Below are 26,831 nucleotides of genomic sequence, written 5' to 3'. Positions count from 1 at the left end.
AGACTTGTTTACCACTCCATTGTGCTTTACAGCATGGTTTACAAATGTCATCATATTGCCTACAACAATCTGGGTTCTCATTTTACCAACCTCGAAAGGATAGAAGGCTGAATCAACCTTGAGCCAATCAGGATCAAACTCCTGGCTGTGGGCAGAGTTATCCTGCAATACTGCATTCTAACCACTGTGCCACCACAGCTCCTGTAACCATGAGGATCCCATTTGGTTGACTGTGGCTCAGTTCCATTTGTCATATGCATCTATATCAGTGGTGGGTTGCAGGCGGTATGCCAGGTACAGGTGTACCGCAGCCTGCCTAGAGCACCAGATACTGTTCCGGTATGGTGCTCTGGAGGGCCCACCCACCCGCCCGAGTTCCTTACCTTGCTTTTAAGGCTTCCGCGCTTCTGCCCACGTGCATGGCACGTACAGCGCCTGTGTGACGCTCCGCGGAGGAGCTGGAGCATCTCAGAGGCTCACGGAGGTGCTAAGACGCATGCGCGCACTGTGTGTGCACGTGCTGCACACATCCATGTGGACACTGCCGGGCCCGTTCCAACCGTACCAGTTGGAATGGGATTCGGAACCCACCACTGATCTACATCCACACTATTTTCAATTAATTAAAGGGGATTCAGACAGTATTGATCCAGGTGGACCAGGTCTGTGTTAACCCAGGGATGCAAAGCTTCATTTGCCAGGTGTAGTGCAGTTTGCCATGGAGTATTAAATATAATTCGATGGGTAGAGACATTTGAGATTATAATAGGGTGACATGAAACAGCTACGGTAATATTGTACAAAGGCTGCAAAAAAGGCCTCCTTCTAATGATACTTGACAGGAATATAAGTAGATGACATGTTTTACAGGAAAAAGTTATCCCCGTATCAGAGGTGGGTTCCTACTGGTTCAAACTGGTTCGGCTGAACCGGTAGTGGTATGCCGGCCTGGGTCACCAGAACTGGCAGTGACCCAGGCCTGCCACGCCTCCAAACCGGTTCCCCAGTCGGCGTGGCATGTTTTTTTAAAAAATGTTCTACGCATGTGCAGACCTATTTATAGGTAACTGCGCATGCGCATGGAGCAATAAAATTGTGTGCGCGCCGAACCAGCAGTAATGCCGGCAGCAAGCCATCCCTGTCCCATATTTCTCAGATAAATAGGGTTTCACTCTTCCTTCCAACCAATCACAGCAAAATCACACTACACACAAAAATCTCTGGGGGGTTTTAGTATCCTATATGCCCTTAATAAGAATATGAATATTTCAGAAAGAAAGGGTTACTCACGGAGAAAGAAGTATTTGTGCTGGTGATTGTATGGCATGAACTTCTTTTTCTTTATGCCAAGCTGTGAATGGGGAGAAAGGTTCATGGCAAGTCAACATTCAACAAATCATACCAGATAAATGCACAAACTTGTTCTGGCAAACTTAAGTTCATCAATGACTCTCTACCATCCATGTCAAGGTTATTTGAGCCAAGGTTAAGGATATCTTAGCAGTGCCAGTGTTTCCATAGTCCTGACCTATAAAAGATTGTACATATACATCGGCACAACACAAATGAGATTCAAACCCAGTCTAATAGCAATTGCAGTTTCTTCAGTTTCGGTTTTAAAAACCCACCTGCAATATGGTTTAGGTAGTTAAATGCATAGTACACCACAGTGGTGGGTTTCAAAAATCTTTAGAACCTAATCTGTAGGTGTGGCCTGTTTTGTGGGAGCGGCTTGGTGGTCATGTAACAGGGTGAGCATGGCTTGGCGGTCGTGTGACCGGGTGGGCATGGCCAACTTGGAAAATGTGAAACTCACTTAACTTAACTCTTGCTTAGCGACCAAAATTTTGGGCTCAATTGTGGTCATAAGTTCTCTTTCTTTTTTTTTCTTTCTTTCTTTCCCTCCTTCCTTCCTTCCTTCCTTCCTTTTGTCTCTCTTTCCCTTTTCTCTTTCTTTCATCTCTCTCTCCCACTTTTTTTCTTTCTTTTTTCTTTTTCTTTCTTCCTTTCTTTCTCTTTCCTTTTTCTCTTTCTTTTCCCCTCTTTCTCTTTCTATCTTTGTCTCTCTATTTTTTTCTCTCACTCTCCCTCCATTCCTGCCTTCCTTCCTTTCTTGTGTGTATCTCGTCCACTTTCTTTCTTTCTTCCCTCCTTCCTTTCTCTCTCTCTCCTCTGTCTCTCTCTCACACACACATCCCTTCCAATTATATTCGTAGATATATTCTATGAACTAAAACTGGTGCCCAATAAATCCTATGATCACGGCATTCTGTGTCCTACAAGCCAATTCACAGAGTTCCCAATTCAGCCTCTTCCCACTCTGGGCGTTATGGTTAGTCATACTGTTATCTCTTGGCCTTGGTTCCTACCTTTTTAGCAGAGCGGCAGTGAGGGCTAATTTCAAACGGCTTTTTTTCCTTTTGCCGAAGCCAGATTTCTCTGCCACATGGCAGGTGACCTGGTGGGTGTCCAAAGGTGTTGGGCATGCCGCGAAAGGCACACATGTCATGCACACACAGAGAGAGACACACCGCACTTGCTGCAATGCAAGGTGCATGTGCAAGGGGGACTGGATCAATTGGGAGGCTGGCAAAAAAGCAGCTTCTGTTTCTCCGTTGCCGTAGCTCGCAGAGGAAGGAGGCAGGGATGCTGGCTGGCGCTCTCTTCACTTACTGCTCGCCTCTGAGGCCTGCCAGCTGCAGCCCTGCCTGGGAGGGTGGCTGGCTGGCTGGGAAATCAGCGAGGGGATGAGTGCCGGCCATCATCCCCGCCTCCTTCCCTTGCGAGCCACGGCAGCGGAGAAACAGAGGCTTCTTTTTTGCCAGCCTCCCAGCTGATCCAATCCCTCTTACACATATGCAGTGTGTGTGTGAGAGAGAGAGGGAGAGAGACAGCAACCTCGTTTCCAATGGGGGAGGGGGAACCCATGAAGAGGGAGGGAAAACGCATGGATCCCCCCCCCAATTGGAAACGAGGTGGCTGTCAAAGAGAAGGGAGCAGTGTGCGCCACATGGGCTTGTCCAACAGCGGAAGAGGGAACAGGAGGTGAGGATTCAGCTGTTGTGAGAAGCCCAAGTGGTGCACGCTATCTTCTCTTTGACAGTCGCCTGGTTTCCAATGGGGATGGGGAAGAAATCCATGCATTTTTCCTCCCTCTGCATAGATTCCCCACCCCCATTGGAAACCAGGTGCTGTCAAAGAGAAGACAGCTTGCGCCACTTGGGCATCTCCCAATCCTCCGAAGTGGGCGGGCGGGGCAAGCCTGGTGCGGACAGGCAGGGCGAGCAAGCAACAACTGGGCGGGTGAGTGGGGGAAGTAAGCGAGAAAGCGGTGACTGGGCAGGTGGGGGGAGCAAGCAGGGGGGCAGGCCAGGGGAGGGAGCGTTCTGGTACAGAGCCTCCGGAAGCTCAGGTACAGGAAAGCACGCTAAATTTCACGAAGCAGTACGCGCAGACCGGTGTATACCGGCTGAAACCCAACCCTGGTACACCACTGACTGAAGAGGTAGGTAGAGAATACAAGAAAGTGTAATCTCTTGGCCTACAAGAGAAGCTGGATCCTGTGTATCTGCACTCAGCTTGTATGACAAAGCCACACTCCCAGGAAAAGGAAGGAGCAAGCTGTCTCACAGGAAGGCAGAATACAAACCTCCAGAGAATTGCATTGACAACTTTCCCTATTGCCTTGTGAGCTCATGATCAGTTAATATATATGTGGCTCCTAGTAGGTGATATATAGAAGATGGAAGAATACACATGAAAGAAAAATAGAGGGGAGAGCAGCTGTCAGCTTGGAAGGAAATGAGAATGGCATATGGTTCTAGGTGGAAACAGTTAAACCCACATGATGGGTGAAACAGGAAACTAAGGGAACAAATTGTTTTCTATCATGTTTGAGTGCCTCTTTCCCTTCTCTTGCACCTTGCCTTTATATTTCTATAAATAACATTGCAAAGATGTCATTAGTCTGCAAATGTTTTCCACCCAAAAGAAACTAAAACCAGTAAACTGTCCTGGTATGTCTCACCATTTGAAAAAAAGGGAAACACACTTCAACTTTGCTTTATTTCTAATAAGGCTTATCCTGGCAAATAAGGTGACAGCTAACAACCAACGAGGTTCTTCTATGAAATCTGGCTAGCAAAAAAAATTAATGGATGAAAGAAATCCCCCAGACAAAGAAAGAGTTCAAACTACTCTTGCATACCTAAGTAATCAAAGCAGTATGAGCCTAAAAGGAGGTACTGTGTGCGACTTTGTATGATTTCTTTCATCCATAATCTAGCCACTAACAGAACTGGAATCCTTTAATAGGTTTTTGTTACTGCTGCTGCTGCTACCGCAGCTGTCGTCAAGGAAATTATAAAAAATTCATTCAAGACAACCAGGGGTGGCTTCCTGCCAGTTCTAACCTCTTCTGTAGAAGAGGTTCCACAAATCTACAGTGCCGTTTAGAACTGGTTCCAGTTCCCTCCCCCTGCCCGTCCACACATCATCAAGATGAAGAGCGGGAGGAGGAATTCTGGGAGTTGAAGTCCACAAGTCTTAAAGCTGTCAACCTGGGGTTTTTTTCTAAAGGGTTAGGGGTGCAAGGGTCTTGTAACTTGACAGCTTTAAGACTTGCATGCTTCAAATGCCAGAGTTTCTGAACCAACATTTTGGTTGCTAAGCAAGAGCGTTGTTAAGTGAGTTTCACCACATTTTACAAGTTGGCCACACCCACCCAGTCACATGACTGCCAAGCCACTCCCACCCAGTCATATGACTGCCAAGCCACTCCCACCCAGTCACATGACTGGCAAGCCACTACCACCCAGTCACATGACTGGCAAGCCACTCCCACAAAGCAGGCCACACCTACAGAAGAGGTTCTAAACAATTTTGAAACCCACCACTGAAGATAACACATTAGAAAATGCAGTAACAAATCTATTCGTACTTACTTGGGGATAAATACATACAATGAGAACTTAAGAATAGCCCTTAAGTGGTTCATCTTACTCCAACAGTTTGTTTCTGGCCAAGCAGATTTTTCTGAGGTGCCTCTAAGCAGCACATGGAAACCTAACTGTCACTGCACCTAGTATGCCCCCCCCCCATACACACACAACTGAGTGACAATGTTCAATACTAACAGACTAGTCTTCCATGAATGTAACCAATTCCTTTTAAACAAGCTGTTAGCTGCCACTATGCAGCCTTGTGGTAGAAACTCCACAAGATAATTATGCATTGTTCAAGAAAGTGTTTCCTTTTGTCCATTTTAAACTTCCTTTCAAATAACTTTATAAAATAACTACTGGTCTTATCTTTTCAAAAAAGGAGAAAATTTCTCTCTGTCTACATTCTTTCCACATTACACACGATTTTACATGTCCAGGCATGTTCCTTTTCAGTTGCCTTCTTTCTAAGATAGGGTGTCCCCAATACTGTTGGCTTTTATTATCCTGAACAAATTAGAATCATGTGCAGCCTTGGCCACCTCACCACTTTCTGATTTTTACCCAACAAGAAATCAAGCAAAGGAAAGGTCCTCTGATCTATAAGCTGCTAGATTTGCCTCAAGAGTCTCTGATGAGAATTTTTCTTAAAGGCTTTTTGCAAATCCAAGTTAAGAGCATGCTCAGTGGTGGGATTCCAAATCTTTTCCTACTGGTTCTATGAGAGAGTGCTTTGTGTGCGCGCACCTAATGCAAGCTTCACACACATGCACAACACTCAAAGACCGCCCACAGTGTCAGCACTGGTGAGCTGAGCTGTGGTTTAGCTCAGCTGAGGTAAACAAATAAGGGAATATAGGACAGGGAACGATGGGGGCGGGGCCAACCAGAGGTGGTAATTGCCGATTCTCCGAACTACTCAAAATGTCCATTACCGATTTACCTGAACCGGTCTAAACCGGCTGAATATCACCTCTGAGCATGCTGACATTCTCAGAAAATTCTAGAAGGTTGGGGAGGCAGGATTTACTTCCCCAGGGGATTATTCTCAATATGAGAAGATACAGAGCATCTGTCTAAGAGTTAGGTCCCCTTTCTGGGAACATTTCTCTGAAATGATATCTTCCTTCCCCAAGCCCTTCCTTCTTTCTCCCTGAAAGGAAAGAAGCTTTCCTCTTGGGAGTGAAGTGAACCATCGCATTCCAAAATCTCCTGAGTGTGTACCTGTCTGGGTGTCTAAGCATCTCCAGCTCTACAACCTTCATTTCAAAATTGCTCTCTGTGCACCAAAAGCTCATGGCACTGACAAAAACCTACAACTTAAGCTCAAAGTACAAACAGTCACACGTGTGACTCAATGGTGGGATTCAAATTTTTTTACTACTGGTTCTGTGGGTGTGGCTTGGTGGGTGTGGCATGGTGGGCATGGCAGGGGAAGGATACTAGGAGTGGGTTGCTACTGGTTTTACTACTGGTTCGCAACTACGCACAACCCACGTGCTGTTCAATGTAAATTGTTCTTTGCACATGCGTGGAACAATTTACAGTGAACTGCGCACACGCAGTCATTAAAAACCAAAATGGTGGCAGCCTGGCAGCAGCGAGGGAACTGGTTCAGAGGCGTGTCAGGCCTGCAGGGTTCTGCATCCCAGGCCTGAATTCCACTACCGGTTACAGGAGCAACCCACTTCTGAAGGATACTGTAAAATCTCCATTCCCTCCCCACTCCAGGAGAAGATTACTGCAAAATCCCCATTTCCTCCTGATCAGCTGGGACTCGGGAGGCAGAAAATAGATGGAGGCAGGGCCAGTCATAGGTAGTTTTTACCCGTTCTCTGAACTACTCAAAATTTCCACTACAGGTTCTCCAGAACTGGTCAGAACCTGCTGAATACCACCTCTGGTCTGACTCTTTATGAAGTAAACTAGAAAGCACCTTAACCCCTGGTGTTCTATTTTTACACTGAACTTTGACCTGAAGTAAACAAATTCATCCCATTTGCCATTCAGATTTCTCAATATTTTCATTTATTTTAAGTCAGCTATCCTTACTTCCATGAGATTTAAAACCTAGCCATTTAAAAATATTTAAAGTCAACACAAACTTTTCGTCTTTTTATTGTTTTAAAGCTGTGGTTTTGACCAATATCAATTATGATACTTAATCTTATCCACTATGTTTTTATGTTAAATATATACAAAAAAGACCAGTGTTCACATAAATCTACATAACTGTGCTTTTTTATTTGAAATTGTATGAAAATTTCTGAATCAGTCTAAATAACAAAATAAGCTTCAACAGCATTTAACTATTAACTCATGTAAAGAGGCCCAGGGAAAAAATTAAGTTTTTGAAGATTTCATTCTCCTAATTCATGTCACTATCCCAATGATGTAATTGATAATTTTTCCATTCTGTTAAGATTCAATTTTTGAAGATCTAAAAGTATGTTGGGTCTCCATTAAAAAGGTGATGCTTCAGGGTGCATGCAAAATTTCCCTTTTCATACAACATTCACCAAATCCCACAAGTCTCACCTCCACAGAGAGTATCTTTCCCAGGGCAAATAACAAAGGATGCATGTTGAGATCAGGATCCTTGCGAAAGCAGTTAGGTTTTGCATGATGCTGGAAGTGCCAGTGATTCCACCAGCTGGCTGGTGCTCCCTGCAAAACAAGGCAAATGAAGAGGCCTCTTCAGATATTTACCATATTTTTCGGAGAAAAAGACGCACCTTTTCCCCCCCAAAAAGAGGGTGAAAACCTGGGTGTGTCTTATACACTGAATACAGCATTTTGGCCTATCGAAATCCCACCCCTTCCGAAAAATGAATGTGCAGAGGGTTTGGGAGGCTTGCAAAGTGTTCCTGGGGGCTGGGGAGGGCAAAAATGAGCAAAAATGGATCATTTTTGCCCTCCCCCAGCCCCCAGGAGCACTCTGCAAGCCTCCCAAAGCTCTGCATGCCCTTTTTCTTTTTGCAAAAAACGAGGCGTGCAGATGGTTTGGGAGATCTGCAGAGTGCAAAAACTTTTTTTAAAATTTACCTCTTCAAAATCATGGTGCGTCTTATAGTCCAAAAAATACAGTATTTCCTGTCTAGGCAGATTAAAATCTGAGTGCAAGGGACCCAATCCCTCGTGAGCCCCAATGCCATGACATGGCTAAGAGCAAAGCCCATTTTCATGAAACTCACCTTCAAATGTCCAATCACAAATTTGTGGATCCAGTGGTTCCATTTAGACTTGCCAAAGACAGAAAGATGTCCAAAATCATGCTGTAGCCAACCGGCTTGGGTCTGGAAAACATTGCCATAGCTAGCATGACTACAATGCCTTGACTGCACACAATGCTTTACCATATAACCTGTGAAGTCTTTGGTCCCAGAAGATTACCCAGAGAGAAGGTTGAAGGAGGAGGAGAGAAGGAGATCTGAGTAATACAATACACAAGCTTAACAGGCAGATGGACTTAGATCTCAGGAGTTAAACCAGGGGTGTCAAACTCACATCGTCACAGCTGAGTCACGTGATGTACTGGGACTTTTTTTCCCCTTCGCTAAATTGGGTGAGGGCGTGGCCAACACGTGACACATCTGGCCCTCATGCCGGGAGTTTGACAGCCCTGAGTTAAACCAATAGTTTCATGAAAAAGTAGACTCCAAAGGGAGTTCTGAAGCAAAACAAATATTAGTAACAAACTTGGAGGGAACTTTCTTTGCATAGATGAGCATATGATAATGGGCATTATTGTCCAAAATGGGAAACCAAGGATGACCAAATGAAAAAAGCGATGATTACCATATTCATTTATCTTGAGAGAAAAGCTGAATTAGACATTTAGGGTAATGCAAGTAGACACCTCTCCTCACAGAGGAGTTACCACAGCTCTTCAGGGTTTTTTGGTTTTTTTTTTAAGCTTCAAGCCCTGCTCTCCTTTATCTGATAACAGATTACCTGGACAGTCCCAAGTAGCAAAGCAGTGATGAGGAATGGCACCAAGGAAGTTCCAAAATACCACATATTGAGCCAGGCTGATACATCCAGCAGCAAGATGTGAAGAAAGGACAGGAGGAAGAAGAGATGATTGGAATTCAGTAGTCCCATCTTTTCAACGGTGGCACGGAGCTCACGGAAGTCTTCCACAAGTTCTTTCTATGGAAAACCACAGTGTTTATACTTCCTTTGTTCTGAAGGCAACTTTTTATTTACAAGTGGGCAACCTGACACCTTGGGCTGTGGGCACATCTAAAGACCACAATAGTCTGAAGCCTTTAAAGTCTTCCAAAAATTATGACCAAAATAGCAATAGACTTATATACCGCTTCATAGTGCTTTACAGCGCTCTCTAAGCGATTGACAGAGTCAGCCTATTTCCCCCAACAATCTGGGTCCTCATTTTACCCACCTCGGAAGGATGGAAGGCTGAGTCAACCTTGAGCCTGGTGAGATTCAATCTACCAAACTGCTGGCAGCTGCCAAGTAGCAGAAGTAACCTGCAGTACTGCATTCTAACCACTGTGCCACCACAGCTCATATAACAAAAATATAACAATAAAAAACATACAAAGGGGGAAATATTCAATTTGTTTGCCAACTTTTACATTAATAAAATTAAAGGCAAATGTGGCTTTTGTCCTGGTGCTACTCAATATAGCTTAGAGTGATGCCATCCTTGTTCTAATTTCATGACAAAAGACTGCAATGCAGACTGTGTGGCTATGTCCATGTTCATCTATGTATATTTTTTAAAAGCCCATTCCTACTGAGATATCATTCTAAGTTAAATGTCTTTGCTCTGAGAGTCAGCACATGAATATAGGAGACATTTGACATCTTAGACAGTTAATATTTCTCGCTCCAAACATCTCCTAGATCTTTTTTAAATTCTAATTCATCATTTTTGTTTTGTTCTGGTACTACACAGTCTTCTCTCACCTGAAAACTGCCTCTCAACATATCCCATTCCTCCTTACAGTATGTTTCTGTATTTCCCATTTTAGGCAGACCACCAAAGGAAGGTATCTTTGACTTTGTTCCCAAATTTTTTTACTGCAGGTTCCTCATATGGTAGCATCAGCAAAGATATCTTTCTCAAGGCAGTTCTCAGAATAGCTTACATTTTTGTTGGGTTCAAAACTGGGCTGATCAGCTGCAAGCTCCCCAATGAACAAAGGCTTCAAGTAAGTTCTCACTAGATTCTTGTCCAAATGGAACGCTGTGAAAGGATCCTGCAAAACCAAAACAGAACCAGGCAAAAATAATAGGGCTATGCGTCCACCCAAAGTGATCAATATGACAAATCTTTGGGTTTTGTTTCAGAAGATGTCTGCTTTTTATTAAAGGAATCTAACCATTAACCTGGGGGAAAATGAAATTGAAGGAATTCATTCAACTCTTAAAGCTGGAGCAAATTTTGTTATCTCTCGTTGAGTCAGCAAAATGTTGAATAAACATGGTTGTGGTGGTTAAAGATTTCCATTTTATTGGCTTCATTTTAGAAGCATGCTATTTTTTTCCTATAATAAATTGGAATTATCCCCACATAATTCACATAGTTGTCCAAATAGTTTCTCCTGTAACCTTCACTGAAGTCCAAGTTTTAAAATTACAAACAAAAAAAAAGCCACCAAAAAGAGTCTGGTTCTCCCTCTCTGCTCTTCCTCATTTAGTTTAAATTCTGCCTTGGTTTAATCATTTGAAGCATCTAGTCTTAAGCACTAGTCTCCAGCCAGCACATTGGTTCCAATGGCATCTTCCTTTTGATTTGAAATCCTTTGCATATTTTGGGGGGGGGGGGGGCAGTTCCTGAAAGGAATCTGAATAGAAGTCAAGACAATTAAATCCCTACCTTACTTTTTTACTTTTGGCCACTAGATGCTGCTCTAGAAACGTGTTTTCCTGGATTATTATATTTTGTCTAAAATGTCTATTCTCAAACAAAAGAACTTTAGACTGATAAAACAGCTGAGTGATCAAATGAGTCAGTTTTATCACAAGCATCATGAATCAATAACATGATTTCATTCTTTTTATGTAGATGCAAATACATACATACATACATACACGTATGCATGCATGCATACATACATACATACAGCATTGTTATTTTATGTCAAGGTTGATAGCTATCCAGTGCCTTTGGCAATGAGTAAAATAAATGTATCTTCCTGTAACAATTAGCTTACTGATGACAGGAAACTTTGGTTATCATCAAGAATATATTCCGAATAATACTTCCTTTCTGATCACTGTGTTCATAGCCACAGTGAACCACTATCAAACTCTCTATACTTAGAATAAATTGTCTCCTCCATTGTTACCTCCTAGGCAATTATTTCTACAAGTGAAAGATAGAAATGAATTGAAAGATGGGTTACACAAAAAATATTGTATGCTTTATGAAGTAGTGTTGAGTCCATGAATACATGGGCCAGATTAAATTTCTTTAAATGCTTGAGAGTTTCATTGTTACATTTGTACGTAGCTCACACTCTCTCTAAGCTGCCAACATCCTACTGTACCATAGGAGTAGCTTTCTCCAGATATGTACCGAAGTCCAGAAAGGCCAGCTGAAGACATGCTGAGCGGCTGTTGTACATATTGGGCAATATTAGTTCTTTAATTGGTGTGGCACCAAGAAAGGGCTTTAATCCTATTGTTGATACTGCAGCTTCCAGCTGAGCTCCCGAATCTCATCCGAGAGAAAAAACACCAAACCTTCCCTGGTAAAATGTATCTGAAGGGAGGGAGAGTGAGAAGACTCTCATTTCCTGCCCAGTTTTTTTTTTTAAACTAGAAATGGGAAAGTGGGTGGGTCACAGCCAGAGCTGAAGACTGTGGTACCATAATTTTCAACCAATCATCAACAATGGTGGATATAAAACCTGGCAATAATGTCTGAAATGAAGAGGAAGGAAGCAATGATGGGCAGATCATTTCCACAGCACTTTTTTTTTAGAATCACAGTGCTTTATGTGTCGGCAAGACACAAATGAGGGTCTGGTTGTAGACATTTTTTTCTTTCAAAAATAAGCTTGCCTGCTTTTCTTAGCATGCCAGTGAAAAAGGTCTTTTTTTTAAAAAAAAATGAATTATTCCAATATTTGCTTTCCTTACATGAGCAGCTTTGTTTCAAAAGCCGCTTTGTTTCAGATTACAAAAAGCATTGTGCTCCAGCTACATTAAGACTAAAGCATCTATTTCTCTCTAGTGAACTAAATTGTCTTAGATTATTAAAACAATTGCTGCACCTCTGAACAATATGGTTCGGGAGGCTCGTATAGGCTTAGCTTTTGCTATGTTTGTGATGAACTAGGCCCATGAAATGTTTCTCAGAAATAGAGAGAGATACTTTGCTCTAATATTTCTCAGAAATTCTGAGTGGTTGAAAGATTGTTGCAATGCAAAATCACAAGGACTGGGTTTTGATAATAGGTTCACAGTGTACATTAAAAAAAAATCTGAATACAATTAAACATTAAATATTAAATGTAGACATGATTCCCCTCAGTTGGTAGGATTAAGGAAAATTGTAGATAGAGGTTTAGATTAAATTTCAGCGCAAGATCCTATCGGTGAAGAGAAGACTTAATTTAGATATAAATGGAAGCTCAGCAGTGACTATTCTCAGCAAAAAAAAGTTGGATTTTAAATGCACATTAAAGCAAATGAAAATTTTAGCTTCCATTCTCAGAGGCAAGAGTGAGAAATAAATCAATCAATGCAGCATTCTAAAAATCAGCCATTCGGAGTTTTTTTGTCTTCTGCACCATGAGCCAAATCGCCCTTATGCTGCTACAAAATCTTTCCAACAGGTCACAAAAAAAACAAACTTTTTTTCACTGTCATGTTTAACCGTAAAAGTATCAGAAAAGCTCAGAATGTTATCAAGAAAATACACCAGCATCAGAAAAGTTGTTCTCAAAGCTTAAAGAAAAGTGAAAATTATATCCAGATTACTAATATAAAATACTTCATCCAGAATTTCTACTAGGAATATCATATTAATATATCCAGCCCATTAATTAAAGAGCGATTTACAATACATGCCTGAACATGTCAAATATTCAAATAATATAAACTTCTGAAGATGAAGTCCACACTGACCATTTTTGAGAAGGGCAAGAGCCTTGATTTATAGTGAACTAGCCAATAACCCGGCGTTACCCGGGTATTTATTTATAGGGGGGAAATGTCCAGATCAAACATAATTTCTAATGTTGGATTTTCCTCCTTACTACAGGGAGCCCCCATGTGGAGTATTGTGAAGCCATGGCAACTCCACTGCGCTGTACAGTAGAAGCCATTTTAAGGCACAACAGGCTGAATCTTAACAGAATACACACCCCAAGAGGTTTTAGGACCTGTGTCTTACCCCCACAGTATTTGTTTCCAGAGAGTAAGTCATCTGTATATCAATTCCCAACATACACACACATAGCTGTTTTTATATACATAGATAGATGAGCCTATATGTATACATGGATGTGGTCAAGATTTGGGGAGCTTTTTCCCAAGTTTAGGAAGTTTGATCTAGTGGTTAGTTGCACCTCATGCGAACTGAGCCGAAACAGAATGATTTCACCCCTGCATAAGGTGTGTTGTAGGGCTTACACTACTGGCTTTGGTGTTTTCCAGCTCAAAATAATAAAAAGCCAAGTCACTCTTTTTCACAGTTGTGGTTCAATGGCCTCAGATCCCAGCAAGAAAGAAGCTTGGTGAATACATCTTGCATGCAAACTTACAATGGCTTGTTTCACAAGTCCTGTTTTCAAGAATCCTGGTTGGACATTAGATGGCAACCTGAACGTGGGGAAGCAAAGCCAAAGACGTTCTTGCAGAGACTTGTTGGGGTGGAGACCCCAACAAGGAATAGAAGAGCATTGCTCAATGGTTAAAGCAATGTTCAGCATGGAGAGCAACCTAAATTAAGACCATGGAACCAGTTGATCCTAGAAGATCCCCACCAGAGAATTGCTGCTGATATTCTATTTGACAAGAAGAATCAGTGCTTTGCTTCAGGAAAAGGAGAAGCTTGTTAGGTACTGTTGCATAAGATCAAAGATAACAAAAACCAACAGCTACCACTTGAAAACTTAGTCTTGCTCCTGGTGGTTGCTTTTTTTCCTTAGTAAATTGAGGAAAATGATTGCCTTTAGCTCATCCCTGTCACATTCAGGGTTTTTTTATTGGCAAGAGGCCTTTTTTCAAGAGGAGATATACAAGGGTGCAAGTTATTGCCTACGATCTGAAAAGATATACCACAACCCAAGAACTTCTTCCTGATTATAATGTAGAGTTTTGTCCTTGGAAACAGAACATTATGCACTTAGAACTACTAGTTCCAAAGGCAACTGTTAGGGCTTCAAACAATTATCTTTATTATTATTTTTATTTTATTTCATTTCATTGGCCTATTAAGTGGCCAGCTAGCCTGTGTATTACATATTAGCTTCCTATTGATTATTGTAAAATTACACGATAAATAAGCTTTTCCAAAATATTAGATGAGAAAAAATGTCAGGGGAAATATTCATGGAAATAGTAACATCCAGATCAGAGGTGGATTCCTACCAATTCGGCCGAACCGGTAGTGGTATGGTGAGGTGGATCGCTGGAGCCAGCAGCCACATCCCCAAAGTGGTTCTCCAGTCAGCGCCGTTGGTGCCACCATCTTGTTTTAAAGTTCTGTGCATGCGCAGAACAAGTTTGATTGAATTGCGCATGTATGCACAGCACACATCCAGTGTGCGCAAAGCACGCACATAAGCGAACCAGCAGTAAAGCCAGCCAAAACCCACCCCTGATCCAGATACCCAATCGTAGAATGGGTTGAATCTCCTTAAATATTCTTCACTGAGGGAGAGAGGTGACCCTTCTTATGAAGCCTTGTTATTCGAACGGTATGTGTGAACCAGAGAAAATATTCTTTCTTTGCATGGCTAGGTTGAAAGTTTTCCAGTAGAGGATCCACCTTATAATTTTTATACGTAAAGGTGACTACAGCCTTCCTTGGACATATATTCTAAAGCAGTGGTGTCAAACTCGATTTCATTGAGGGCCGCATCAGGGTTCTGTTTGATCTCGGAGGGCCAGGATGTGAGTGGCCAGGGGTGGGCATAGTCATGGTGGGCATGGTCATGGTGGGGCATTTGACAAGCTCAAGATGTGTTTTTTTCCCTTTTCTTCTTTCTTTCCACAGTTCTTTACTATAACCATTTTCCTATCTCTTCTACCAGATATTATTGCCAAACATTTATTACTTATTCGTCATACACCACTAAACTTTTTATTTTTAAACTTACCATATTTTTCAGACTATAAGACACTCTGGACTATAAGACGACACATAGCTTTTGGGGAAGAAAACAAGAAAAAAAAAATCTGCCTCTGCCTCCCAGCAATTTGCCTCCTTGCAGCAAACAGCAAACAGCCTGGTCAGCTTCAGCACTTCCTGATTTAGCATGAGCAGCTGATTGGCGGTTGGATCAGCCTCCCAGAATACCACATATCAGTTGTTCCAGGGGATCACTGCCACCTATTTCTACCTATACCCCATTTTCAGCCTCCTCGTGCCCCGTTTTCGGCCTCCACACACCCCATTTTCAGCCCATTTCAGGCAGCGAGGGCGATCACTGGCCAGATTGAAGCACCCTGAGGGCCAGATCTGGCCCACGGACCTTGAGTTTGACACCCCTGTTCTAAAGCCTAGGTTCAAATATTTTTATTAGTTTATCAAAATATAAAATACAGAAATACAAAGGAAAATGAAAATAATGGGAAAATAGAGAGGAAAGGGGGAAGAAGAAAAAAGGGTAAAGGGGAGAAAAAAACAAAAATCTTTTCTTTAATCAAAGAATCAATGTAACCATCTCTGCTAACTCCATCAACTTTTGCAGCTATTCATCCATTGTGGGAATTAAAGTATACTTCCATTTTTATGCATAAAATATTCCTGCTGCTGTCATCATATATAACATCAAAGTTCCATTTCTTCTTGGACATCTATTCTAATGCCTATGGTACCTATGGATGCTAGCATGTGTGCTAATTCCTCCCCGGCATTTACCAGCAACATGTACTACTGGTTTTTTCTCTCATTTTCATTTCATAACAGTTAGATGCTGTAAATTGTCAAGGTCAATTATTTTATCTTTATTTCTAGGAATGACTCTGAGACCACAAAAACCCCAGGCATTCTAAGAAAATAATAATGTGGGTGACCACAGTTGTTTCACCCTCTAGCCACAGAAAAGGTAGCTATGATAATAGACAACATCTTGGGTGGTGGCAGGAAAAACCTCAGCATGTTACCTTCTGATCACTGATCATGCCCTACATAGTAGTAATCACTTTATGGAAGGGCCCATGCTACATTCTCTGAATTCTCATTTCCACTGGCTGAAAATTGAATGGAGGCTCCTGGTCTATGATGCTATTTACCCACATGGGTGTTCTTAGAAAGAGCTAGAGATACCTTCATAGTCCAATTGCTCTACTGTCTCTCAGGGAACATAGCCCAAGTGACTCATGCTTCAGCTACCTTGAAGGCTTGTAGGTGGCAATAAGACTCCCTGCCCATGGTCAGAGATCTACCACATTCAGAGAGCCACTGGAGTTGCAACAGATCTGGGGCAAATTCCAAGCAAAAACGTAGCATAGCTTCCAAACAGAACATCTTCCAGAAGTGATGGACTAAGCTAAAATCCAAAACTCAAGAAGGATAAGGAGTGGAGGGGAAAAAACATACAAGTCCTTTCAGGACCTTTACTATGTTGGTCAATGTCTACTCAGTCATTCGTGTGGTTGCAGAAAATTATTTACCATACCTCTGATCCAGGGATTGAGTTTTTGCTTTTGGCATAGTAAGGTAAATGTCTACATTCCTCACATACACAGTCTTCTTTGTTCTCGTCCTTCTCATCTTACTTTTGATCATAAACATTATTCAGTGGAGGGAACATTCTAGCAATGATTTTCTTGGATTGGGGTCTATGGGTGTGAAAATGTAGTACTGAACAAGCTTTCATCTAGTCCAGGAAAACTCATGCCACATTAAAAAGTTTCCCTTCCATGAACTTCTAAACAAGTTCTTTCATCCTGGTAGTCATTCGATAACTCTGAATTTTTAGAAATCACTGCTCACCTCAGAACTCAGACATTAAGCCATTGTTCTTCTGAACATGTGCAGAGTGCTCTTTCTTTCACCAGACAGTAGCTGCTGTCAGTTCTCCTGCACCTTGTTGCCAGAGCAGAGGCTTACTGTGGACCCTTCTCTAATTTTGATCCAAATAACAAATAGAGCATAATACTCTGTTTGCTAGGAGAACAGGACAGCTTTGCCATATAACAGCCTGGCTGGGTGGAGCCTTCTAATGTAAGGAAGGTGCAGACCACAGTGCTGTTCCTGGGAACACCTGGGCAGCATGGAGATAATTTCTAAGAATGCATAATGTGGACTGTGATACATAGAAGCTCATTCGTTTAGCTTCAGATACTCTGCTCTGCAGGTCCCTAAACATCTTGTCCCTGAAGCATCTCTCCACCCATGCTTCCAATCGAGCTCTCTGCGAATGCACTCCCAGCCGCCATCATCAAACAAGAGGATGCTCACACAGGATCTCTGCAGCCCCGCCTCTCACGTTCCCTCCCAGGGCCCCAACAGCTTAGAGGGATCTCTTCCAGACAGACGTCCTTCCTTCCTCCTCCTCCCCCTCTTTCTCATTTCTCCCTCTCACCGTGGCGTCTTGTCCAGCATAATGGCTGATCACGCGGGAACCCCCCGGATGCCTTTTGTGGAACTGGCTGATGTCGTAGACCTTCCTGTCAATCACCAGCCACCGCTCTGGAGCCCGGCTCGACTTGATCTCGTCCCAGCTAAAGAACCTCGGAGAGGAATCCATCCCAGCAGCATCAGCCTCAAGGGAATGAGAGTAACTCTCGCTCTCTCTTGCAGCCAGTGGTCCGTGCGGACTGAGCGCCGTCCCCTACCGAACGATCAGCCTGGGCCTGCCTCCAAGCCCGCCCCTCCGGAGCCCGATTGGACGGCCGCTTTCTCGGTCTTCGCACCGAAAGGGTCGCCAGATTTTTGCCCCTGGAAGGGATCCCCCCACGGTAGCGGGATGCCTGCGCTCTGGGGACTGGTTGCTTTGATGGAACTACGCGGTGCCTTTTGTTTTCCCTGTCGCAGCGCTTCATTTTTCGTGAGGATACCGTAATATCTTCGTGGTCCTTTAAATACATTTTTTTTAAAGTCGAATTCTGGGCACCTCCCCACATTCCCAACAGGTTCTCTTTTTAGGAAATTGCTTGCTTTCCATTTGATGCTTTTGTTTAGGAGGAAGAAAGCTGGCACGCTTTTCCTAATTTAAGGCATTTTCTCCACCTGGTGCCTTTCAGATCTGTTGGATGAACCTTCCTACTATAATTCCCCACCAGACAAGACCATTGATTGATGGTACTTATTCCTGTCTTTCCCAAATGCTTATCTTTACACCCAAATGCCTATTTGACAATACTGTACTACAGAGCATCTGTGTGGCCACTAATTAGTAAGACAACTAATTAGCCCCCAGCACCCCCACCAAATCTGTGCATGAAAGCGAACGCACTTCCAAGAGAGAATTAATATGTACTATTAATGCAGAGATTATTATAACATGAGTATGTGATCATACCCATGGGCTTCCATTTCATTATAGGGTATATGTTTATCAGGAGTTGTATTATGTACATTGTTATATTATTATATATTACGTTGTGTATTATGTACATTATACGTAATAAATTGTGTTATTTATAATGTACATAATATACAATGTACACATGTATTATGTACATTGTTCTACAGAAGAATGTACAACAATAGCATTGCGATACCTGAGGCAATTCTACTCGCAAAATCACAAGTGTTGAAGTAAATCAAGCTGAAAACTACCCAAATTTCCACACAGATTCCTGGGCCTCTGTGGAAATGTTCCAATGGAATTATGCAGTGTGTGAAACAAAGAAATCCTGATTTCTTATTGTCTGACAGTTCTCACTCACATCCATGTACACTCTTGATCTGAATGGAATCTTTTGTGGCGATGTTCAAACAGTAACAACACATGGCATTTGTTCTCCTCAGAGGGATCTCTATTGATGTCTTCATAGTTTTCCAGAAAAAAAAAGACCTTTGAAATAAATACCATTCACCAGTTGAGAAGATGATGTCATGCCTACAGTACAAAGATTTGAGGGGCAGAGTCCACTGCCAAATGAACAGCATCTGGTATTCCTCCCTGTGCAGTTACAATGAATTTGGTTCAAAGTAGAGATTGTGGTTTCTGCTTATTAAAAAGGCTTGGGGTTTTTTTTTCCCTTCAATTATGAGCACCACAGACATACACACCCATCATGTTGTTTATTTTCTGGATAAACAAAAGGAAGTACATAAAGCACAGAAAAGGGAACATAATAAGCAGGTGAGGACAACTATTTGAACAGTAGCTGGAACAAGAAGTTGCAAGTCTGTGTTTATGCCTAGACAGTAAAAGACCACTTGATACTAAGAAAGCCTGCATGCAAAACACAAAATCAAGATTCAAACTTGCTTTGGGATTTTAATGAAGAATAAGTAAAAGAGTAGCAGGCTCTGGGGACAGAGTCAAAAGAGGAATCAGTCTAAAGTCTCTACATTCCCACAAGTCATCTAAGTCCAACTCCTCTTGAATTCCATTAACCCTTATCTAGCACCAAAATACTGCTGACCGGTAGTTGACTAGATTCTTGTGCCTAGGTATGAGCAATAAATCAGTTTAATTGGAACATAATGTATTAGAACAACAGAGTTGGAAGAGACCTTGGAGGTCTTCTAGTCCAAATCCCCTGCTCACGCAGGAATTGTCAGATCCATGAATCTGCCATTCTTCAGAGGAAGAGAGGGACCCTGATTCATTATGCATCTTTATTGTACTTTGTATACTTTTATATTTTATTATTCTCTGTCCTATATATCCTGCATCCTATAACCATTGCTTTATAACCTTTAGCCTGGCACCTAGGCACACTGGCATTTTCTCACATTTTGGGGAATGTAAGGAGAAGGAGGGACATGTGAGTTGTACTGCTGGAAAGCTGGCAGATGATGACCCTGAGAAAGTTCCCTTATCACTTTCTCAGAGCGGCTGGTACAATAACATCTTCACACTTGCGGATTGGCTGAATCCACACTGAATGGTTGGGAGGGGTTTCTAATTCCTTTTGTTCTAACTGTATGGCCTCAGAGCCAGCTTTGCTTTCGCCCTGCTGTCCCTTATATTCAATAAAAGGTTCCTTTTGAAATGCTAAGTTTTAAGAGTCTTTACTTTCTTGAATAAGGAGGAGCGGCCAGGCCTTACAGGAACCTTATACCATTTCAGACAAATGGCTATCCAACCGCTTCTTAAAAACTTCCAGTGTTGGAGCATTCACAACTTCTGGAGGCAAGTTGTTCCACTGATTAATTGTTCTGTCAGGAAATTTCTCCTTAGCTCTAGATAGGACTCTGGATTTTGCACCTGACTTTATGCTCTAAATTAGTAATCCAGATTCACTTTTAAAATATAGGGGGGAAACCCCCCACAAAGATGGTGGATAGCTCAAAGATCACATTAAAGCCATTGGAAGATAACTTTGGAAAAAGAAGAGAAGTTAAAGAAGAACATAAAAAGATTGCGTGAATGATACACAGTATATTTTGAATGAATGAATTATGCAATGTTTGTTTGGAGTAACTCCATGCCAAACAGTTGTTACAGTGCAAGCCTTATGAACTATTTTGACTATCTGATTCTCTGCCAAGATATAAACACCCCAGAGGAAGGCCAAAACTCCCATATCTTTGTAAGGAACAAGAATCTCCATATTAACACCTAGAAACTCAGGAAGTTTTGCCTATGCAACTGTACATGAAGGGCTATCAAAATGATTTATTTCTGCTCTGCCTGAGAATACAGCAAAAACCACAGCGTTACACAGAGAGATTCAAAAAAATTTTAAAGGATAAATTCCTGAGTGGAAGAATTGCAGGTAGTTCTCAACTTACAACAGTTAATTTAGTGATCATGCAAAGTTACAAGAGCACTAAGAAAAGGAACTTACAAACATTTTTCATACATACAACCCTTGCAGCATTCCCAGGGTCACATAATCAAAATTTGGATGATCGGCAACTGGTTCGTATTTATGATGGTTGCAGTGTCCTGAAGTCATGTGATCACCTTTTGCAAGCTTCTGACAAGCAAAGTCAATGGGGAAGCCAGATTCACTTAACAACTGTGTTACTAACTTGACAGCTGCAATGATTCACTTAACAACTATGGCAAGAAAAGTCATGAAATGAGGCAAAACTCACTTAAGAAATGCCTTAATTAGCGACAGAAACTTTGGGCTCATTTGTGGTCGTTAGCTGTATTAAGGGCTGTCTGCCTCCTGGACTTCTGGGGGCTCCACCATTGGAAGTTTTCAATCCAAGGCTGGTTAGCTATTGGTCTAGGACAGGGGTGTCCAAATTGGGAACTTTAAGACTTGTGGACTTCAACTCCCAGAATTCCCCAGCCAGCCATGCTGGTTGGGGAATTCTGGGAGTTGAAGTCCACAAGTCTTAAAGTTCCCAATTTGGACACCCCTGGTCTAGGACAATCTGAGAATTCCTTCCATGGGAAAGAAGTTGGACTACAAGACCTCCAAGGTTCATTCCAACTCAATGATTCTGTACTTCTCTGTGATTCTATATCTATAAAAAGAAGTCTAATTTATATTTAAATCATATCTAAATTTCATTTCAGATTCCTGGAAAGATTATTGCACCAAGCCTTTCACTCACATTTCTCATCTATCTTGTAGCTAAAAATATATAAGAACACTAGCCTCCACATGAGAATTTCTATAATAGCATCTTTTAAAAGATAATTTCTAAAGGGAATCCTCTTCCAATAAATAGAAAACTGGTAGGTAAAAAAAAGGCAGAAGAAGTAGCACCTGGGAAAACTTCTGTATCACCTTTTTTCTGTCTGAAAGGAACAGCATCTGATGAGGAAGGGAGGCATGTAATTAGCCAGAGCTGGTTGAATTCTTCCCTCTTGGGTAGGATTATTCTTCAGCCATATTTACCATATTTTTCTGAGTATAAGACACATCGAGTATAAGACGCACCAAGATTTTGAAGAGGCAAATTAAGAAAAAAAGTTTTTGCACTCTGCAAACCTCCCCAAAACAGCATTGCACAGCCTTTAGGATGCTTGTAGGGTGCTCCTGAGGGGTGGGGGTGAGGGCAAAAATGAGCTTAAAATGGGCCATTCTTTGCAAAAATGGGCCTGTTTTTGTCAAAAAAGGGCATGCATAGCCTTTAGGAGGCATATAGAGTGCTCCTGGGAGCTGGCCAAAATGGAGCAAAAAATGACCCATTTTCCGCTCATTTCTGCCCTCCCCAGCCCCCAGGAGCACTCTGGAAGCCTCCTAAAGGCTATGCACAGCCATTTTGGTGAAGGAGGTGGGGTTTCAGGAGGCCAAAAATGCTGTATTCAGTGTATAAGACGCACCCAGATTTTCACCCTCTTTTTTGAGGGAAAAGGGTGTGTCTTATACTCCAAAAAATACAGTAACTGGTTATGCAATATATAAAATTGTTCAATGTCCTTAAACCTTTTTGGAGGATCTAGAGCATGGGTCTCCAACTCTTTCGTGTCATGGGATATATCATGAAGGTTTTTTGCCTTTGCAGAGCTGGGATGAGCGTGGCCTGCATGTGACGCAGCCGGCCTGCAGGCTGCCAGTTTAACAGGCCTAGTCGAGTGGCCCATGAGAGCCAGTTTAGTGGTTAAGGCACCAAGTTAAAAACTTAGAAGAAAGACCATGAATTATAGTCCTACCTTAGGCAGAAGCCCATCTAAATAACCTTGAACCAATCATTTTCTGATCTGTAGGAAGAAGATAAACCACATCCAAATAGCAGTAGCCATCGCACTTAAACTTATATACTGCTTCATAGTGCTTTGCAGCCCTCTCCAAGTGGTTTAAAGAGTCTGCTTATTGCCCCCAACAATCTGGGTTCTCATCTTATTGACTTCAAAAGAATGGAAGGCTGAGTCAACCTTGAGCTGCTCAGAATTGAACTCTTGGAGTGAGCAGTGAGTTAGCTCTGCTGTCAGACTTGGAAGCCATTGGGGGATAGGGCCTCAAGCCTGCCACATATTCAAATATAGTTACTACAGGAAACTGAGAGGGGGGTTGGTATGGAGCTTGGGAGATGTGCAGCCATAATAACATTCTTTCTCAGAAAGTCAAGGTCACCTTATCCCTGCACCTGGACGGATGTGGATGGGAGAAATCTTCATCCACGGCAGTAACTGATTGGACCATTCAATGGACTTATGGGTGTTGGGGCAGGGTCTTGAACTTTCAACTGGGTGAGGAAAACCTGAAGCTTTCAGATTTGGGTTTTCCCAGATGTGCCAACATGGCTATTCTAATAAATTGGTGTTTTGAGGAACTTCTTGCCTCGAGCGATTATTTCATAGAGGATTCTATTTGGAACCTTGACACTTGCAGTACTGCATTCTAACCACTGTGTCACCATGGCTCTTACTATATAGGGACCAGTCCAGGCAGCCACCAGGAATCAACAGTTGCTCAAAGGAGGAAGAGGAGGAGGAGGTCTTCCATTTGCCATGTGCTTATTTTAATGGGTGAGCTTTTGGAATTGTTAAAGAGAAGTAAAAGAGTTTCCGGTACTCTGTATGTTTTTTTTCAGAAGACTTTTTCTGTTCTTTGCAAAACTCCCCCTACAGTTTTTAACGAAATTAGCACCATTTTTTGACTATTTTAATTCTTCCAAATAAAGGAAATGATATGTTAAACTATATAGATAACTCTGAATTTCTGCAGGAGGTCTTTTTAAAAGTTTTTTATTTTTATTCTCTTATATATAGTTACAGGTTCACATAGTTATTGTTCTTATTCATCTTTATCACTTTTACATATTTGTTTTTCCATATAAAAGGTTAAAATAGACATTCTGGGTTGCTTTGCTTACCATCCCATACACCTATTTTGTATTATCACCACACTATTTTTTTCTTTTCTTTTCTCCCTCCCTTCTCTACTTTCTTCCTTCCTCCTCTCCTTTCCCTTTCCTTCTTCCCTTGCCTGTCCCCCTACTCCTCTCTTCCTCTTCCCCCTCCTATCCTCTCTCCTTTTGTTTCTATCCCTACCCTCCTTCCTCTACTTTCCTCTTTCTTCCTTCTCTCCCCTTTCCTCTCTTCTCCTCTCCTGCTCTCTTCCTTTCCTTTGCTGTTGCTGTGGTTATCTCTTTTCAACTCTGAACTGGTGTATTTTCGGGTTGGTATTCCCACAAACCCTGTTTGCAGGAGGCTTGAGCTGCAGGGGATTCTCTGTATATATATTTTTTAAAAACCCAGCATCTGTTTTCCCATTCTTTTATCTTTTTGTTTCTTTTCAGTTTCTGCCCTACACTTTTTCCTCCCTTTTCCTATTTGTAATTCTCATCTTATTTCTCCCACACACCACCCTCTCAGTTTCCATCTCTCTTTTTCTCTCCAGGACACAGAGCATTTGTTTAATCAGAGCAATTCCAGTCTGCACTAATTTCCCAAGCTGTTGCTACAATGTGTAACCTTTTGCCTAATTGGCCACTGGCACCATGCTTGAAAGAAAATAGGGTGAATTAATTGGTATTCCCTTCTGTGGCCAAAGTTGAATGCCTCACAGAAAGATGTTGTTTGGGATGCAACCAAAGCTGAAACTCAACTAAATGAGGTGAACTGATCTTCTGCATAGTAATACTCATAGCCTAAGGATTTGTTGTCGTTAGTTGAGAAGTCTATCCGACCCATTGTGACCCTATGGACAACATTCCTCCAGGCCTACCTGTCCTCTACCATCCTCTGGAGTCCATTTAAGCTCACACCTACTGTTTCAGTGACTCCACCCAGCCATCTCATTCTCTGTCATCCCCTTCTTCTTTTGCCCTTAATCTTTCCCAGCATTAGGCTTTTCATGTGAGTCCTTCCTTCTCATTAGATGGTCAAAGTATTTCAGTTTCATCTTCAAGATCTGGCCTTCTAAAGAGCAGTCAGGGTTGATCTCCTGTAGGACTGACCAGTTTGACCACCTTGCAGTCCAAGGGATTCGCAGCTGTCTTCTCCAGCACCATAGTTTAAAGGCCTCAATTCTTTGGTGCTCAGCCTTCCTTATGGTCCGACCTTCACAGCCATCCATTGCAACTGGAAAAACATAGCTTTGACTATATGTACTTTTGTTGGCAGGGTGATGTCTCTGCTTTTCAGTATGCTATCTAGATTTGCCATAGCTTTCCTCCCCAGGAGCAAGCATCTTTTAATTTCTTGGCTGCAGTCCCCATTTGCGGTGATCTTGGAGCCCAGGAAAGTAAAATCTGTCAGTACCTCCATTTCTTCCCCATCTATTTGCCAGGAATTGAGAGGGCTGGATGTCATGATCTTAGTTTTCTTAATGCTAAGTTTCGAGCCAATTTTTGCACTCTCCTTCTTCACCTGCATCAAGAGCTTCTTTAGTTCCTCTTCACTTTCTGCCATAGAATGGTATCATCTGCATATCTGAGGTTGTTGATACCTCTAAGCAATGGGAGGCTAGAGAGATGAAGCACCAAAGTATCTACTCTTGGTAAAGTCTGGCAACCATTGTGTGCTTTTTGGCTAAATTCAACATAACTATCCTGGCATCCAATCAAGATGTTATTTTCAAGTTGGAAATCCTCCTCCTCAATCTGGTGACATTGTTAACTAGGGTAAAAGACTAGCTTTTCCATCATGAATTATTGCTTGAATCCCTGATTCCCAAGTTTTTTTCCACCCTAACCCTTAAGAGTGTTGAAACTATAACTGTCAGCTGTAGGATGGCCAACTTGGGAAGCTGTGGTCCTTAACGGAAAGGCAATAGGTTGGAGAAAGCTTTTCAGATGTTTACAGTATTTTGAAGGGGTAGACTAGCTGAGCTTAATCATGCATGGGTGAGGTGTGGATAAGTGTGGATAATTTCGTATATGTGACCTAGCTCTTTAAGAGAGAAGTTTGCAATGCAATGTTTTTTCTCCCTGTCCCTTTTCCCACATTTCTATTAGCCCCACTAAGCATTTTAAAGCATGTTGTATCACAAACAAGCAAAGAGGAGTCTGTGTGGTAACACAAAAATATTTGTGCCTCTCCTAGTCTTAGATGAGGTACCCAGAATTGTAAGAAAATTGCCTCTTAAATGATAAATGGGAATCTTATGAGAAGTCATTGTTAAATATTTAAAGAGTAACCCTATATAAATTACTGAGGTTAATTAATTTGAATGCAATTTGAAGAATGGGATGCTATACAATGAAACATTATAAATAGGAATAATGGTAATGGTGTGGCAAAAGAAAGTAAATATTGTATCAAAGGTAATAGGCACCCTGAGTGCAATATCAAAACACCTGGAGCAACACTTGAGCACCATCGGCATTGACAAACTCACCATCAATCAATTGCAAAACGTAGCTTTGCCTGGAACAGCTTAAATTGCGCAACAATATATTTAACAGCAGAAACAACATCTGCCTATCGTTGGTCTTTGGGAAGGACTTGATAGATGGACAAAAAGGCCAAATTAATCTGAACATTTAATTGACTGTGCGATGAACCATGATAATAATAATAGTAATAGTAATAGTAATAATAGTAATAATAATAACAACAACAACAACATTGAAGGAAAATGTGATTACAACTTGATATGGACATGGCTTAATATGGGAACTATCAAGAAAGAAACGGAAGGTTTAATACTGGCTGCTCAAAAACAAGCACTACAAATTAATGCCATGAAAGCAAAGACACAAAAATC

General features: G+C 41.9%; 1 protein-coding gene and 1 long non-coding RNA gene across 4 annotated transcripts in view; one reads left to right on the top strand and one right to left on the bottom strand.

Annotated features, from left to right (window-relative positions):
* Positions 1–9,003, top strand: part of LOC309382964 — a 43,961-nt gene extending 34,958 nt beyond the window's left edge. For both annotated transcript variants that reach the window (XR_014173735.1, XR_014173736.1), the window contains exon 4: positions 8,890–9,003. This is a non-coding gene — a long non-coding RNA (uncharacterized lncRNA). The remainder of the gene's footprint in view (positions 1–8,889) is intronic.
* The window catches only part of LOC309382949 (acyl-CoA (8-3)-desaturase-like), a 34,192-nt gene extending 16,094 nt beyond the window's left edge, over positions 1–18,098 (bottom strand). For both annotated transcript variants that reach the window (XR_014173733.1, XM_081934939.1), the window contains exons 1-6: positions 17,678–18,098; positions 10,058–10,168; positions 8,895–9,092; positions 8,135–8,236; positions 7,479–7,607; positions 1,291–1,351 (exon numbers count right to left, since the gene is read on the bottom strand). Coding sequence is in view for 1 of the 2 variants with exons in the window: in XM_081934939.1 (XP_081791065.1) it covers positions 1,291–1,351; positions 7,479–7,607; positions 8,135–8,236; positions 8,895–9,092; positions 10,058–10,168; positions 17,678–17,842 (766 nt within the window). In the remaining variant the exon portion in view is untranslated. The remainder of the gene's footprint in view (positions 1–1,290; positions 1,352–7,478; positions 7,608–8,134; positions 8,237–8,894; positions 9,093–10,057; positions 10,169–17,677) is intronic.
* Positions 18,099–26,831: the final 8,733 nt, after the last annotated feature.

Source organism: Natrix helvetica (genome assembly GCF_964273705.1).
Source record: "Natrix helvetica genome assembly, chromosome: 1".
Taxonomy (NCBI): Eukaryota; Metazoa; Chordata; class Lepidosauria; order Squamata; family Natricidae; genus Natrix; species Natrix helvetica.
The sequence above is the reverse complement of the archived record's forward strand: the minus strand, read 5'-3'. Positions and strand labels throughout refer to the sequence as shown.